General features: G+C 36.3%; 1 protein-coding gene across 1 annotated transcript; it reads left to right on the top strand.

Moving 5' to 3' along the window:
- Positions 1-6,486: 6,486 nt before the first annotated feature.
- On the top strand, positions 6,487-8,603 carry LOC147620941 (uncharacterized). The gene is made up of 3 exons (XM_086825369.1): positions 6,487-6,543; positions 7,198-8,336; positions 8,420-8,603. The coding sequence occupies exons 1-3, from the start codon at positions 6,487-6,489 to the stop codon at positions 8,577-8,579; spliced, it is 1,356 nt and encodes a 451-aa protein (XP_086681495.1). The 3' UTR covers positions 8,580-8,603.
- Positions 8,604-12,487: the final 3,884 nt, after the last annotated feature.

The following is a 12,487-nucleotide window of genomic DNA, read 5'->3' as shown; positions in this document are numbered from 1 at the left end:
GTCCATCGGCGCAAAAAAACACCCCTATTTGGAGGCTTGTATCTCTTAAACCGTGAATCCGATGAAGGTGCTCTAGGGCTTATCGCAAAGCTGACATTGAGCTCTTCAACTTTGGTCTTGGCTGTCCGAAGTCAAAATCGATCATTTAGGTCTCTGACCGGCAGCCTCAAAATTCAACCCAGAAATTGAGGCAAAAACAGCCCAAAAAGCAAAAAATCGCAAAACAGAGCACAAAAATGACTTCAAACCATATTCGGGCTACTTTTTGAGGGTAGAAACGACAAAATCACAAACGATTCAAGGAGACAAAGTTGTAGTACTCCAAAAATACAACTCCTCTCTCATACAGAGTTTTTCCAAATTCCTTTTAGAACACCCTAAAAAACGTGCTGGAAAAATTTCTCAAAAAAAAGACTGATGGAAAATAGGTGTTAGGACCTATTCTTCCATCTGGAAAGTTACTAGCATGCACTTTTTCTGGAAAAATATCCCTAAGGTCATTCATGTGTGTGTAGCGTCTAAGTTATAATTAGGGCAAACGGTCACTCATTTGACCCATCGAAGAGTTTGCCATGCCTCTTGAGGCTGTCGGGTTGTGAGAAAATATAAAAAGTAAAAAAAAAACACGTGTGCTTGCTCATTAAGGAGAAATTAGGCAATCAGACAAGGCAATGATAGAGGGACAACGTGGGCCGAGGCCCCCGACACCCTCAGTGAACCCAATGGTGACTGACAACTTAAAACCAACATCCAGCCATTTGAAAGTACAACTAAACCATCAAAAATACAACCCATTTTTGAAAATGCTAAAATATCTCAAAAAACACTATTTTTTAAACTAAAAAGAGTATGAGCTCCTAAAAAGCTAAAAAAAAACTGTTAAAAAGTGCAAGTTTTACACTTCAATACTTTGAAAGATGATAGAGCTGCTCATAAAATCACACATTTTTTGAGAAAAAAATTACTCAATTTGCAATAAAATAATAATGTCCACAAAATTGGTTACAATGAGAGGTCTTATGCCTCTCGTGTTAAATCTTTGACTTTCTCCAGAAGAATTTTTTTGGTTTGTTCTCGTAGATGACCCGACTTTTTCAAGGTAAAACCATAAACAAGAACTTCCACATCCTCCATGCTTAGGCTATCCACGCGACGTTGACTACGATTTGCTTTCTTTCCCTTTTTATTTACTCGAATCATCTCTGGATAATATTTTCCTGATAATGCATCATCTCCATTGACCTTGTACCAGTGGACCTCAATTGAGCTTACTTTTCCATTTTCCTCAAGGACTTTAAGTACCTTTGCCAACCAAAAAGGACATCCGCTTTCATCATCTGTTGCTAACACTGCAATCATTGCACCTACAGTGAGCTCCTCAATATTTCCTTCCCACATTTCCTTCTCTTGCAGTCGTCGTTGACTAGTCCTTCTAGCACCAACATACGCTTCGCGAGTCTCCCCATGCACCAATGTTTGCAATTCTTCAGGCAACTCTGTTTGTTGATTTGGCATTTGAATATTATCATCACGGTCTTCAAGTTCTTGTACTCTCCAAAGAAAGGGCTCCAGATTTATCAGTGATCTTGAATTGCTTTGAACTTCCTCAATCAAGATTTCTTGCTCATGAAAAAATGTATTCCACCATCCAAGTGAGCAAGCTGGAAAATACACATGTGCTGATTGTATGGTCTCTTTAATTTCTATCAAACATTGCTGATAATTGATGGGTCGCTTTTCTTTTTGAGCTTTTGCTGCTTCAATGCTTGATGCCAAAAGCATTTTTGCTGCCTGAAGAATTTGTCGTTCTGGGACACTGAGTAAAAACTTCAAACCATCCTGAGGATGCCATGCCTCTGAGTTAGAGTACTTCTTACACCACAAACGTGTTTCAGCTTCTTTTTCTTTTATTTTGAATTGATGTTGGAAACTATGGTCATTAAGCTGAGCGAATGCAGGGCTTGCAAAATCTCCACCTGTTGCAAACTCTCTAAAATCATAGGTGCCTTTCAAAACATGAATTTCTGGCGTAGGATCATAAGCTTCTTTAAGAATTATGCACACCTCTGGAAGGTCAAATGCACTTTTCCTAGCAAGTTTGACTGAAAACCTACTAAACATCTGATCAATTTGATCATGAGTGTGACCCACCAACAAAAATCCAAGTTTGACCTTTTTGAAAACTTTCTGCTGCACCAACATACTCAAATAAGCAAGCACTATTTGATTTTTGTTTTTCCTTGCCGTATTATCTAGCTGCACATAAAGTGTGCTAGGTAATTCTCCTTGCCATTCACTTACTATTTTCTGAATTATGGTGATGGTCAAGTTAGGGTCGTTGTGTAAATTTGGAAAGTTTATAAAAACTTTTGACGTCATGATGCCATTAAAGATGAGGGCTCCAACAACGTGTAGTTGTATGAAATTCTCTTCCTTCAAATTCTTTGGAGCACGCATAAAATGGGGTATCAATGTCTTCTTTTGATCCATTCCATCTATGACTAATCCCAAATACATTTCTTTCTGCTCAAGGCACTTCTTTCGATGCTTTGCTAGCTTTTGACGCTCTGTACTTTGTTGTTCTCGATGAGCTTTAAGTGCTTGTAGAATAGGACCTGAAAACTCAAAACAATGTAAAGCTAGTTTAAATTATACCACTTGGAATTCTCATTCATAAATTAAAACGTACAAAAAACACAAATCAAACATACCTTTTTCTTCAAATGTCTTTGCAACATCTCTTTTGGCTTTGAGCTCTGCACAAATTTGACAAATCCCCATTCTAGTTTTCTTGGGAATTTTCACATCAGCAAAATATTGTTTCCAAACTCTAAGAAATGAAGTAAATGAAAGAGATGACATGTTTCTTCCTTTCAACGTTTCCACGTAGAGGTTGTAAACTTCTCCCTTTGTAAAATTATCAGGCAAATGGGTGAATTTTGAATTTGGCATGCGCTCACCATTGTAAGTGACAAATCGTTCCATCCAGCTCTTGAGAAAACACAGCTGAGGAGTCTCACGTGTACTAAATGAGTACCGTGAATCTTCTTCCACCCGTTGCAACTGCTTTAAGATCTTTTGCATCCGCTGATTGCTTAAACAAAACACTTGAAAAAAACACTTTCGACACACAATCGTGCCAGAAACTGTATATTTTATCTTCTCTCCAGACCTTAATAAAAAACCATGTAATGCTGTATTTTGTTGAGCACGTTTTAAAGCAAAGAAGTTTTCACGTTCCTGCTTAATTTTTCTGAATCCAAGTGTCCTCAAGCAGTTTTTTTTACAACAATACACCCTACATGCCTCTCTCAATGCATTGCGATGCAAAAACTTGTCTTTTCTTCTCAAGGGAGTGGTTGTCTCCACACGAATAGGCTGAACTAATGATGGAGAAACTGGAACATCGGTATCAGAATTTGATAAATTAGCAAATAGTGGGCTTGTAACATCATCATCACTGATAGATTGGCTCAGACTTTTAGGAGTGAGTACGGATACAGGCACTTGAAAAGAGCAAAATGAGCTTGAGAGAGACTTTTGTTGCCCTGCCATGACTAGGAACTTCACACCTCTAAGTTTCTCTAAAAAACAATGGTCTAAGCTACAAAGTGGAGTGTAATCTCAAATCCAAATAACTTACTTTTAATGCTTAGATTCAAAAATAATAATATTAATATAAATATTAAAATTTATTAATTATTATAAAATATGGGACTTAAAAGATGAGAGGAAGTCCTTTTTAGAGACACATTCCAAGGGTCTGCCGCTAAGAGAGCCACAAGAGCATTTTTTTAAATTTGGAGCATTTTTCTTGAGTTTAATTCTGTAAGGTATGCATTTTCTTGATTACTTTGTTATTTGTTACAATTTTGAATTTTTCTTTCATTGTCATTTGGTTCAAAGTTTGCTACGAGGAAATTATGGCTAAGAAGAAAAACAAAAATATTATCTAAGGAGGTAAGTGATTTCAAAAATAGACTTTTTTTAAAAAGGTATTTTTTTGAAAGAATTGTTTGTCTTTTAAATACACAAAAATACCAAAACGAAGATTTCATACGTAAATTAAGAAAAAAAGAGGTTGAAAAAATAATATTTTATAAAATAAAGATTTAATCAATAATTTTTAAAAATTATAATGACTTCATTTTTTAAAAAGCTAATTCTTGTGTTGTATTCTGGAATACAACACAAAAATCGATAAGTTGCCATGTTTCTTGTGTATTAAGTAGTTTGTATTCTAGAATACAAAGCTTGAAGTCACATTTTTAAAAATTTAACACTTATGCACTTTGAGATTATATTCCAGAATCCATTGCTTGTACAAGTTGTATTTTGGAATACAGCTTCTCTCAACACTTGAGTTGTATTCCAGAATATGAAGCTTTTACAAGCTGTATTCAAAAATATATTTTTTCTCTGTACTTGAGATTGTATTCCAGAATACACAATTTCAACAAGTTGTATTCTAGAATACAACTTCTCTGTACTTGAGACTGTATTCCAGAATACACAGTTTCAACAAGCTGTATTCTAGAATGCAACTTCTTTCTGCACTTGAGTTGTATTCCAGAATACACAGCTTCAGCAAGTTGTATACTGGAATACAACTTCTCTCTACACTTGAGTTGTATTCTAGAATACAGAGCTTCAATAAGCTGTTTTCTGGAATACAACTTTTTTTTACACTTGAGTTGTATTCCAGAATACACATCTTCATCAAGTTGTATTCTGGAATACATTTCTCTCTTCACTTGAGTTGTATTCCAGAATACACGGCTTCGGCAAGCTGTGTTCTACTGTAAACCAAACTCAATGTAAACCATTAGAATAGACCTTCATGCAAAAAAGATTTGCTTTTTATCTAATTTTAGAAGACATGCAAAGAAAGCAAAAGCTCTCGAGTTCGCGTCGCGCGCGCGACTAAAAAACAGCAAATTGTAGTTTTCACATAAAAAACAGAGGAGGAGCAGCCCGGGAGTATTTCAACCAGGCGTCCTGGAGTTTTACCCCCCTTTTGAAGCCAACGGAACGGTCAGAATCTCCATCAGAGCAACGTAGCAGAAGATAGATTTTGGGATAAAGCAAAAGCTCTTGAGTTCGCATCGCGCGCGCGCGGCAAAAAAACAGCAAACTGTAGTTTTAATATAAAAAACGGAGGAGGAGCGACCTGCAAGTATTTCAACCAGATGTCCTGGGGTTTTACCCCCCTTTTGAAGCCAACGGAGTGGTCAGAATCTTCATCAGAGCAACGTAGCAGAAGATAGATTTTGGGGGTAAATTTTTCTCAAATTGTGTTCAAGAAAGAGGTTCTGTAAGTACTTTGATGATACAAAGGATCCTAATTGTTTTGGGTTTGATCTATTCATCTCTTAGTGCTTTCTCCTCTCTTTTATATCTGTGTATTGTGGTTAGAAGCTTCTTGTGAGTTGTATTCTGGAATACACAGCTCTAGAAAGTCATTTATTGAAATTCAATTACAAAACACATCTTTGGAGGAAACAACCTGTTGTATTCTAGAATACATCTCTCTCTCCCTCTATTTCTCTAGTGTGCTGAGGAGCTCTCTCTCTTACATTCCTATCTCATGTTTGCTTACACATCTAGGTCCGTTCTTGCATGGAGGTTAACACACACTCTCTCTCTCTCTCTCTTTCTCTCTATGTCTATTTGTTCTCTTTCACTTTTTGTCTTTCTCGTTTGTTTGCCCTACATACACATTTACTAATCTTAAATGTTGTTTCATTTAACAAATCATATTTTTGAAAAATATGATTTTATCTCTATTTTTTTATCTTAGCAATGAGATAATGATTTTTTATTGTCTTGTTTAGGTTTAAGATGGCCTCACCAATACGTGATGCTCGAACTTCTAAGAAGCAAAAGAAAAGTAATCAAGCAACTGCATCTGTCCCTGTGGGTGGCTCAGGACGTTCAGGAGTCTTGACACCTTCTCGATCTCAACCTGCTCCAGTTAGTCCTCACTTTCAAGCACCTCGAGTAACTGTGACTCTTCCAAACCCTGATAGACGTCCAAGTGAGCCAAGAAGACAACTTTTAGCAGCTCACCAGTTTCCAGAGTTACAAGATCAACCACCATCAAGCAGAATGGTTTTAGCTACTCATGGACTTCCTCCATCATCTCAAGGAACCACACCTTTAACTCAACATCAGCAGAAAAAGTCCTCAAGCATGGAAGCTACAACTCTTTGGAGTAGTGCAAGAGGTAAAGCACGAGAAGGATTTGCTTGGACAATTCAATTTGGCATGGTAGGTAAGCACAAGACAATCGTTGAGCCAAACACACCTTTCCTTTCTATTGCGGAAGAAAAAGGAGACTCTGAAAATACAAAGTATTTAACTTATGGTCGCATTGTTGAAGTCAAAGAAAGTATATCTCGTGGGATCATTCATCATCTGGTAGACAACAACAAAGGAAAGTTTCTTGCAGTTAGAGTTTTCTCTGCTAATTTTCGGCTTGAAGAGATGAATCCTGTTTCTACCCAGCAAGAGTTTAGAGATGCAATGATTACTCGCAAACGGGTATGGATATCTTTCTCTCGACCTTTTTTTCATTAGTGTTAAAAAAATTTCTTATCTTTGTGTATTCTAGAATATGTAGAGAACTGTTATTCTTTTTTAAGTTTGTTTGAGTCATGTCTTTCAAACTTATATATTGAAATACGTAGAGGTCAAGTCAACTCTAGTTTGCATGTATTCTAATAAACATGAAGTTTGTCTAGTCTAGTTTGTATGTATTCTAGTATACACGTAGTTCAAAAAACTTCTTATCTTTGTGTATTCTAGAATACATTGAGAACTATTCTTTGTTTTTTAGTCTATTTAATTCTTGTCTTTCTAGCTCATATCTTGAAACACTTAGAGGAATAGTCAAGTCTAGTTTGTATGTATTCTAGTATACAAGAAGTTTGTCTGCTCTAGCATATGCTAGAATGCATTCTAGTATACAAGAAGTTTGTTTTGTTTAGTTTGAATGAATTTTAGCAAGAAGGAAGTTTGGCTTACTTTTTATGTCTGGTTTAATGAGTTTACCATGTATTCTAGTATACAAAGAAATGGTTAAAGTGTTCTTACTTTTACATAAGTTACTCTTTGGTTCTTACTTTTAAGTTCACTCTATCAAGTCTTAAAATCCTCTTCTACTTAGAATCACTTTTTCTTTTTCTTTTTTTGTAGTCTTTTTCTGAAGCATTTCAAGAGCATCATGATAATTTGTACAATTCCAACCACTCCACTGATGATTCTGATTATGAAGAGAATGAAGGTACAGACATAGATGACTCAGAAGAAGATGTTGAAGTTCTTGAAGAGACTTCTGGGTCAAAGTCTCAAGATGTGAGTGATACTTTGCTTTCTGGACCTGGAGCTCCAAAGTCTGATCCTTCAGAATCTTCTGGTCTTAATACCATAAGAAATAAAGCCAAAAAGTTTCATATGGTTGATGAGAGACCCTTAATTTTACTAGTGTCTAATATAGAACGTCCTCCATTAGATCCTGTTTCAAATAAGAGACCACTAGAAGTTCGAACCATTGTCCCTGGACATGTGAGTAATCTTAAAGTAATGATGAAGGAGAAACCAACAACAAATGTTTTACCCCTTCTTGTTCTTGTGGATAAGTCTTCTTGTGTTAAGAAAGAGAGTTTTGAGAGATCAAAAATCAATCAATACAAATACTTTGTCTTGGGGGGAACTCACTCTCTCATTGCTAAAAAAGAGTTATGTGCTGAGTATCCTCATGTAGAGAGCTATAAGACAGTCCTAGCATGGGTCTATGCTGGGTTAGGTGATGATGATGCAAAGCTACTTGCCCTTGATCACAACATTGATTCCGAGATGCGACTATCCATGTCTTTCTTACAAAAGATAAGATTTTTTCACAACGAGTGGATCAATCATATTCAGCAAGGTCATAAAGTTGATGAAGCTTTCAAAATCAAGCTTTGTGAGCAAGTTGGTCTTGTCACAAAGAAGTCAAGCAAAGCTGGACGCTCTGGAAAAACAAATGTTCGAGGTCATGACAATTTCTTTCAGTTAGCCTTTCGTGATGGAGAGATATGGGATCTACAAGAAGACATTTTCAAGCTTTGGGAGGAAGGTAAAATCAAAGGGCAAAAAGTAAAGCTCCCACCTGGAAGTCAAAAGGGCAAAGGAACAGGGAATGAGGACACTTTGAAGCCAATTCCTGAAGAAATGCGTATCACGAATTGGCGAGCAATGCAAGGAATACGCGAGAAAAATATTATCATACCCATCTTGGCACGAGTGAAAGGAGGTTCTTTGACACTCGATGAAATGGCAAAGGAATTAGAACAGTACGTTGCTAATTCTTCTTTTTAAATCTACTTATTTTATTTCATGTAAAGTTGTTTTTTTATTTTGTGTTTTTTTGAAACAGGCAAAAGACTTTCTTGTACATGCAAAGAATCATGATTGAAAAACTTAATTGCAAGGATTGGAACGAGGTTCAAATGTTTCATCCCATCACTAGTCAGCCAAGCTCCTTAGAGCGTTTCATTTATCTTTTCAAAAATGCAGTAAGTAAACTACATATTTGAATAGATTTTTTTTTATTTAAGTGTTTTTGAAGGTTTTGTAAAAATTTAGATCAAATATTTTAAAAAATTTATTTTGATTTTTGTATGTGTATTCTAGAATATATTTAATGTTTACTTATTTTCATTTTAACAAGTCTCGAGCACCTCGTGCTCCCATAAAGAGCATTCCTCAAGAGTTTGAGCAACATTTGAGTCGCGCAAGGGCAGAGCGGAAGAGATTAGAAGAGGCACAAACTTTGGAGACCATTCAAGAGGCAAATATTTTCATTTCTGATGATGTGTCTGCAGAACCAGTTCAATATTTTGTTCATGAAGGCAAAGTAGAGAACATGGAATCGTTTGTGACTGCACAACATTTTACTTTAGCCATTGCTGATGCTCCGTATGGATTTAAGGCACCACACTCAATACACGATGAAGTAAAGTATGGTGTAAGTGCATATAAAAGAGTCATCGACGCTTTTAAAAAGGTCACAACGGCTGAATCATGGGCACTGGTAATTTTTCATGCTCATGATCAAATCTCTGCTGCAGAGAAAGCATTCGTTGACAATCAAATGGTCCATCAGCTATGCATATGGTATGTTAAATTTCAAGCATTCTTTTGCAAGTTACAAAAGCTTAAGTTAAAGCCTAACTTTTTCTTTTGTAGGACAAAGCCTAACATCAAAGGCTAACTTTTTCTTTTGTAGGACAAAGCCTAACATCAAAGGCTATAAGCTTGACAGACTTTCTTTTGCTGCCGAGTTTGCTACCATTGGTTTCTGGTCTCCTGCGGGTCCGAACAGTAAAGGAAATTTTAATTTTGCTTCGAAACCTAACCGAACAAATATTTTTGATAGACCAGGCGTGTGTCGAAAGGTCAGGGATCTTTCTGGTGATTCAAATGAGATCATGAATCCTTATCAAAAACCACAACTTTTGATGATGGATTTAATTGAGCTTCTATCTTTAAAAGGAGAGTGGATCATGGATCTTTTTGCGGGGACAGGTAATCATGCAACCTTAACTTATTACATATTTTATATTGCTCATTTAAGTGAGCTTTACCATGTTGATTCTTTTTTTCTTAGGAACAACCACTATTAGTGCTCTTAAAAAAGGAAGGAATGTTGTTGCTATTGAGCTAGATCCAGTTCAAGTTCGTTTTATTCAACAACGAGTCACTGCAATGAAAGAATTGCCGGATGAGTTTCAAGAGGTTGGAATGAAAAACATGGCAGCAAACCCAAGAGTGGTGGATGCATCTGGAGAACCTCAGCCTCCCTTTGGACCTGATGATGAAATGCAATTTGCAGATCTTGAGCCTTATGAAGATCCACATACTGTGGATATTGATATTCCTCTTACGGAGTCAACACCACTCATTGTAGGACGCGAGCAAACTGATGAAGAAGTTAGTCATGAAGAGGAGGAATTTCCTATGCTAGAATAGATTTAGACACTTGTAGTTTCAAACAATTTTTGGTATTTAAATCCTCATTGGGGGTCTTCAAGGATTTCTAGGTTTTGAGAGTGTTTTGAACAACATTTGTTTGTATTCAAAACTAGCATTACAAATCTTTTTGAGGAGCTTGCGTTTTGAGATTGGTTCAAAAAATTAGTCAAATGTTGTCTCTATTGAAGCATTTATAGGAATTGTCTCATAATAAGACTTGTTTTTTTAATCAATGAAGATTAATTTAATCATGACATTGAAGTTGTGCGATAAAAGTAGTTATATTTTGCTTTCTAGTAACGATAGCAATAATTTTGTATTCAAAGTGAAGCTCTTTGTTGTGAGTCTCTATTGCAACTTTTGTGTCATGTTTTTTTGTTTGAAATATTCTAAGATTTTGTAGGGATAGGCTTGTACTTAGACATCAAATAGTGAAAAATTTGGCAAATTTTTAATTTAGCGAATGAATCACTTGCAAGTATGTTTTAAGTTAAGCAAAAAAGTCTCTTTTTAAAGTTCTACTTTATTGGGCACGTCAAAGATTCTTTTGGTGCTAGATTTGGATTGTTTTTAAAGGATTTTTTTGGTCTCTCAAAACTACAACTCACGATCGGTTGTATTTTCAAATGGCTGGGTGTTAACCATTGAGATCTATGCCCCAACTGAAACTCCCAATACCATTTGCCATGCCAACAACAAGCATGTCATTGGGTTTTACACCCCCTATCCCTTCAATCCCACCAAGATTTCATCCTTTACCTAACGTTCCCACTAATCTTATAGGCATTAACTCTTTTCAACCCCTGGATGCCCACACCTTAGATATACTGACTAGTCTAGGAAGGGGGGTTTCCAAAAGGGCTGAGTGAGTCCCTACCCACAAGAGCACTCACATACAGTCTCGATGACTCATATGGCCATATAGATTTCCAAAATTATGGGCAAATACGACGGCACAACTGTTCCTATTCAATTCATACAAATGATTGAACAATGATATGAAGCCTTTGGAATTCCAAACTGCCCCACCAAGATACATACGTTGAACATTAGGGGAAAAATCTAGTCAATGGTTCATCACATTGATGCTGGCGATCAAGAACAACTTCAGAACCTTAAAGTCAGCCTTTATCCATGTCTTTTTAAGACAAAGTGATGAGTGGAGTGCAGTGAAAGAACTCTATTCAATTGAGTGTAAACCAAATGAAACCATTAGAGACTTTATCCTTCGGATAAAACTCTTGGACTCACAATGTGAGTCATGGGAAAAATTAAACGATTCTCAATTGAAGAGATGTTTCATGATAGACTTAAAGAATAACAGCTTACAAAACTTGATCATTCTATCCAACCCAAAAACATTCGATCAATGTTGTAAAGAAGCAGTACGTTTAGATAACAACATGCTAGAAGATGATCATGCTAGGCGTTGCATAAAAGCTTACAACCAACATTTCTAAGAGAGGATGAGATCCTTCAAAATTAGCCATCCTTAATGCCTCCATAAGTGAGGAGAAAAATGCCTTGTCTTCAATGCAATCACTACCATCTAAATCCACATTGTGCATACAAGGCTTCTATCTTTCTGTACTACATATATTGTAAATCCTTTGGTCATGATACTACAAGTGTTCCAATTAATTAAAAATTGACTCAAAACTCTCATCTTCCATGCACCAAACAAAAACTGTCCAAAGAGTAGAAATTACTCAGGAGGCAGTTAATCAAACACTTCAGTGCTTCTATTGTCGTGGACCTCACAAAGTGGAAGACTACACAGTTTGGAATAGTTCTATGCCCATAGTCACTAACACTATGCAACCCATGTGTGAACGATGTGGCATTGATCACATGTTCCAAGATTACCCAAGACCTGTTGCTTCAATGCAACTTGTCTCACAAAATACAACTCTTAACATCTTAAGTGTACAAAATGGGCAATTATCCATGGTACCCTTGAATGTGCTTACATGCTTACAAGCCAAGGCACAATAAATGATCAAAATGAGCGCAAAAGATAATACCTTAACATGGGTAGAAGAACATGATTTAAAGAAGAACCCAAAACATGAAACAAAACCTTCTAAATCTAAGAAAAACAAGGGACAACAAACTATCGAAACCAAGGACACGATTGTGAGGATTCACAAGTTTCTAAACATACCTCATTTAGAATTAGGAGAGGGCTAAGTTTGCCAATGTACACATTGGGAACTCTTGAAAAAGCTGAGAGCCGAAAAGAGGATGAAAGTGAGTGGGAATATGAAACAGAAACAAGATATGAAGCTGACACAAAAACTAATACATCCATGGTTCCTCTTGAAGATTCTATCATGATATGGTTATATTTCCCTATAGGCAATGATGTTAAGTGCAAACGTGCATTGATTAGCCATCAAGATAGTCATAACATCATGACAATAGACACTTGGGTGTCATTGGGACAACCTAAAGGCATCCCTATAGATAA

Source organism: Cibotium barometz, chromosome 31, assembly GCF_041138505.1.
Source record: "Cibotium barometz isolate CiBa-2024 chromosome 31, ASM4113850v1, whole genome shotgun sequence".
In the NCBI taxonomy this organism is placed as follows: Eukaryota; Viridiplantae; Streptophyta; class Polypodiopsida; order Cyatheales; family Cibotiaceae; genus Cibotium; species Cibotium barometz.
The sequence above is the reverse complement of the archived record's forward strand: the minus strand, read 5'-3'. Positions and strand labels throughout refer to the sequence as shown.

Bases quoted from the DNA above. Each gene is read 5' to 3' on its own strand.
- LOC147620941 (XM_086825369.1), top strand. From the start codon at position 6,487: ATGAATCCTGTTTCTACCCAGCAAGAGTTTAGAGATGCAATGATTACT. The intron at 6,544-7,197 runs GTATGGATATCT...CTTTTTTTGTAG, and splicing joins CAATGATTACTCGCAAACGG to TCTTTTTCTGAAGCATTTCA. The intron at 8,337-8,419 runs GTACGTTGCTAA...TTTTTGAAACAG, and splicing joins ATGGCAAAGGAATTAGAACA to GCAAAAGACTTTCTTGTACA.